The following is a 4640-nucleotide window of genomic DNA, read 5'->3' as shown; positions in this document are numbered from 1 at the left end:
CTGGTGGCTTCCTTTCTCACTTTCCCTCTCTCTCTTTCCTCCTCTGTGTCTCTCTCTGGTCAAATTAAAATAAATGAGTGAATAAATAAAATTAAATAAATAATTATTTTAAAAAGAAAGAAAGCAACCTACCAGGTCCGGGACTCGAGCCACAGTTGACCATGTGGGAATCCAGCACTTTAACCACCATGTCACCTGCCAGTCCTGCAATTTTGTTTTGTTTTGTCTGTTTTTTAAGAATTACTTATTTGGGGCCAGCATATGGTGTGTGGTTACATCGCTGGACTCCCATGTAGTTGATTGTGGTTTGAGTTCCAGACCCAACAGGCATGTGTGCATGTGTGCCCAAAATCCCAATAGGAGAATGGAGGAGAAGATAACTGTGGTGTGACCATCCCCTCTGGGGGTTGATTTTTTTCTGTTTGTCTGTTGACTGGCAAGTACATGAACGCTATAGCAAAAATCTCTCTTTTTAAAAAAATGTATTTAAAGGCCAGCAGGTGACATAGTGATTATGGCGCTGGACTCCCACATGGCTGACTGTGGTTTGAGTCCCAGACCTGGTGGCTTGAAAAGTCACACTGGGCATGTGTGTATGCCTGCTCAAAATCCCAGGAGAAAAATGAAGAAGGGATTGCGGCATGGCCTTCCCCTCCTATGGGGTGACTTCTCACTTTCCCTCTTACTGTCTCTGTCTCTCTGGTGAGTCACATATCCTATGGAAAAAACCTTTAAAAGAAATTTGTTTATTAAATTTTTTGTTTTTTGAGGGGTAGGTTTTGCAAAAGGGTGTGTGTGCTCACCAGGAAGACAGAGAGATAGCAAGAAAGCACCCTCAAGTCCTAGACCTGGTGGGTTGAAAATCAGCACTGGGCACATGTGCATGCATGCCCAAAATCCCAGAAAGCCTTATAAATTCAGTAATTCTAGTTAATCTGCCAAGATAATGTAATTATGTTTGATTTTGTAAGGTATGCAACAACGATCTCCTATTTTGGTGTCAGTTTTTCAATACGGTTTTGATTATGAGTTTTAAAAAAAAAAAAAAAAAAAGATTTCTTGTTCCCAAGCTGGCAGTCAGTGTGGTGGTTAGGGCAGTGAACTCCCACATGGCTGTCCATGGTTCGTGTCCCAGACCTGGCGACTTGCTTTCTCACTTTCCCTCTCTCTCTCTCTGGTCAAATTAAAAACATAATAATGATGAGTAAAATAATTCTTCTTAAAAAAAAAAAAAAAAAAAGATTTCTTGTTCTCCTCTCTGGCAACCATTGTTTCCTTATCTGTTAAGTCGAAATTATAAATACTACTTTTTCCCCCTTGGTGAGGCTAAGTAACTTTCCCAGAGGTACATACTGATAAGTGGGAGAGTCCACACTGCATCCTGTAGATCCTGCAGGACACAGCAAGGAAGGAATGAATAGGGTGAGGCTGTAAGTACAGTAGCAGAGAGGGCAGTGACAGCTTCATGACTGGAGTGACCCCCAACCCTCCTGCAGACACTCTGCTGCCCTTGCACAGTCCTAAGCTGTATATTCTTCCCAGTTAAATAGCATCTGTCCTGTCCAGTAAGGGTTCCCCAGGACCTTTCCTAGATGTCCTTCTTCATGGTTTGCTAACTTTGGCAGTCAGAAAATCCTTTGGTGCCTCTGATTTCCCCCAGTAGTCATGAAACGTTGGCTCTTTACTGTGTGTTTGCTTCCCCAAGGAAGTAGAACGCAACCTCCAGGATGCCATGCAAGTGTGCCGTAACGTTCTCCTGGACCCTCAGCTGGTGCCGGGGGGTGGTGCCTCTGAGATGGCTGTGGCCCACGCCTTGACAGAAAAATCTAAGGCCATGACTGGTGTGGAACAGTGGCCGTACCGGGCTGTTGCCCAAGCCCTCGAGGTCATCCCTCGTACCCTGATCCAGAACTGCGGGGCCAGCACCATCCGTCTTCTTACCTCCCTCCGGGTGAGTTCCTCCAGCGCTGCTGTCCTAATGGGGAAGGGAAAGCTATTTGGCCAAAGGGAATGTTTCACCTCTAACCAAGCTTTTAATGGTTTGTTCTCTTAAAATCATTGTCTCCTTTTAATCTTTGATTTTGTTGTTGTCATTGCCATTTTCCCATCCTTTTCATACCAATTCAATAGTTTTGGTTTTCTTTTTTACCTAATATTTCCTACCAACTTAATTCTTCCTAGTATTTTCATTTTTCATTATTTCTGCTTGTTCTAACTAGGCCAAGCACACCCAGGAGAACTGTGAGACCTGGGGAGTAAATGGAGAAACGGGCACTTTGGTGGACATGAAGGAACTGGGCATATGGGAGCCATTGGCTGTGAAGCTGCAGACATATAAGACAGCAGTGGAGGTGAGATACTCCAGGACGTTACATGCTGTTTATTTCCAGATGACCAGAAGCCCGTGCATTTGCCCTGATCTCAAAGAGAAGGGCTGTAGAAGGCAAATTATTCCCCAAGGATCTCCCAAGGAATCCCATCTCCCTACTTATCTTTAGTTCACACAGAAAGCATGGTTGGGGCCAGCCCTTGTGGTTAAGGCAGCCTGATCCCACATAGCCAACCACTTGGCTTGTAACTGGCTCTGGTTGGCCTAAAAACACATCACATGTGGGTACATGCATGCCCAAAATTCCAAAGGAAAGAGAGATGGAAGAGAATGAATTGCAGCCTGACCATGCCCCATGGAGGGTGCTGAAAGGTGTTTTCTCCCCTCCCTCCTCATGCACCCTCTAGCCCACAAAAGAAAAGGAAAAAGAAAGGGTAGGGAAACATCTCAAGCTACATCCTTACTTAGGGAGAACTGTATTTTGCATTCAAAGCTCCAGAAAGGTAGATTTCAGATAAAATGTTAATTCTGTGGGAGGAGTGAGGTGCTGTGCTCAAAAGAAAACAATGTCCTTCCCTCCCCTTCTGACCTCTTTGGGGCTGTGGTTTTCTCCTAGACGGCAGTGCTGCTGCTGCGGATTGATGACATCGTCTCAGGCCACAAAAAGAAGGGTGATGACCAGAGCCGGCAAGGTGGGGCCCCTGATGCGGGCCAGGAGTGAGTGGTGGGCTGGACGACTTCAGCTCACAGAAGCAGCAGTCTCCCCTTCCCTGGGCCAGAGTGCCAGGGACACTGGACGTCTTTGTTTGGAAGGGTTCAGGTTGAGGGGCAGCCCAGTCCCTTTCTGTCCCAGCTCAGTTTGCAAAAGACACTGACATGTAATTCTTCTCTATTGTAAGCTTTCCATTTAGTTTGCTTCCGATGATTAAATCTGAGTCATTTGAGATAGTTGTTATGTGTTTTTCAACCTCGGGTCCTATCTCTACCTCTTGACACAGAGGGAAGGGCAGAAAACCTTACCTGGGAGGAAGGGAGCCAGGAATGAGGTCATTAAGTCTGTTTGCTTTCCTGAAGGGGCGTTCTTCACATAGTTCAGAAGGTCTTGGTTGGGAAGACTCTCTTGGAGTTCAAAGAATGATACTATAGACTTTAAGAAGTGTATTTATATTCACCACCCAAAGAACAGGAGGAACCTGTCTTACCTGGGGTGTTCACCATGTCTGGTTCTTCCAGACAACACCCAGTACAGTCTAGGGCTCAGGCATTTGTCCTGAAGGACATAGGAGTCCTGTAGTCTTCCCTAGAATTCCTTCTCTGTGTTCTTCCTCATTGCTAGCTATACTTTCTATCTGTTGCTTTTTCTTGTGCCAACATTGTATCACAGTTGGATCTTTGCCTTTCCCAGTAGCAAAAGCAGAACATTTAAGTCATAGGTCGGATTTTGTTTTTATCAAGGGAAAGTATGTCTGAGCAGTGGCCTTGGTACACTACAGACTGGGCAAAGCTAGCCTTTGATTTCTTCAGTGTCCTCCTCGAGGTTACTGGGCCTTCCTCTGGCCTCCCTTTTGGCCTTGTGATAGTTTCAGAATCTAACAGGTAAAGTCAGTTTGTCCAAGGGTCACAAAGCTGGTAAGTGGCAGAATGTAAAGGCGGTCTGGCTTTAGAAGCCATGCTTTTGCGGCTGCCTCTCCTGGCTGAACTCAGTTGTGGGTGGAAAGGGGCTTGTGCAGTTGCCTCTGAAGACCCTTCTGCTCTGCTCATGCCAAAGCTTTAAGCTTCAGTCTAAAGCCCTCGGGTTTTTTTTTTTTTTTTTTTTTTTTTAAGAATTATTTTATTTTACGTTATTCATTATTATTATTATTTTCCATTTGATCAGAGAGAGACAGAGAGGAAATGAGAAAGCAAGCCACCAGATCCTAGACTTGAACCATGGTTGGCCATGCCGGGAGTCCAGCGCTTTTAACCACCATGCCACTTGCCGCCCCGTGCCCTCAGCTCTTTTTGAGGGGGAAGGCTGCTGGGTAGGCTCTTGGGTCATGTAGTGGTCTTCCCTGCTATCATTGGACCTCTATTTTTAATTTCCTGAGCACCTACAGTGTCTCTTGTGGAAGTCCTTTTGGTGTGTTAGATCAATTCAGACTCTTCAGTTTAGCTTTCAAAGCCTGTGTGGTTTTGTGTATGTGTGTTGTTTTGTTTTTTAAAGAATTATTTATTTAATTCCATTTGTTAGGTTTTTGTTTGTGGGTTTTTTTTTTTTTTTTTTCCATTTTACCAGAGAAAGGTTGAGAGAGAGAGAGAAAGGGAAAGGGAG

The 4640-nt window shown here is 44.9% G+C and overlaps 1 protein-coding gene across 1 annotated transcript in view; it reads left to right on the top strand.

Moving 5' to 3' along the window:
* The window catches only part of CCT3 (chaperonin containing TCP1 subunit 3), a 26371-nt gene extending 23094 nt beyond the window's left edge, over nt 1-3277 (top strand). The window contains exons 12-14 of the mRNA XM_006155184.3: nt 1706-1951; nt 2220-2351; nt 2946-3277. Coding sequence (XP_006155246.1) covers nt 1706-1951; nt 2220-2351; nt 2946-3050 — 483 coding nt within the window. The 3' untranslated portion in view covers nt 3051-3277. The remainder of the gene's footprint in view (nt 1-1705; nt 1952-2219; nt 2352-2945) is intronic.
* Nucleotides 3278-4640: the final 1363 nt, after the last annotated feature.

This window comes from Tupaia chinensis, unplaced genomic scaffold, assembly GCF_000334495.1.
Source record: "Tupaia chinensis unplaced genomic scaffold, TupChi_1.0 Scaffold000438_1, whole genome shotgun sequence".
In the NCBI taxonomy this organism is placed as follows: domain Eukaryota; kingdom Metazoa; phylum Chordata; class Mammalia; order Scandentia; family Tupaiidae; genus Tupaia; species Tupaia belangeri.
This window is presented reverse-complemented; position numbering and strand designations above follow the sequence as displayed.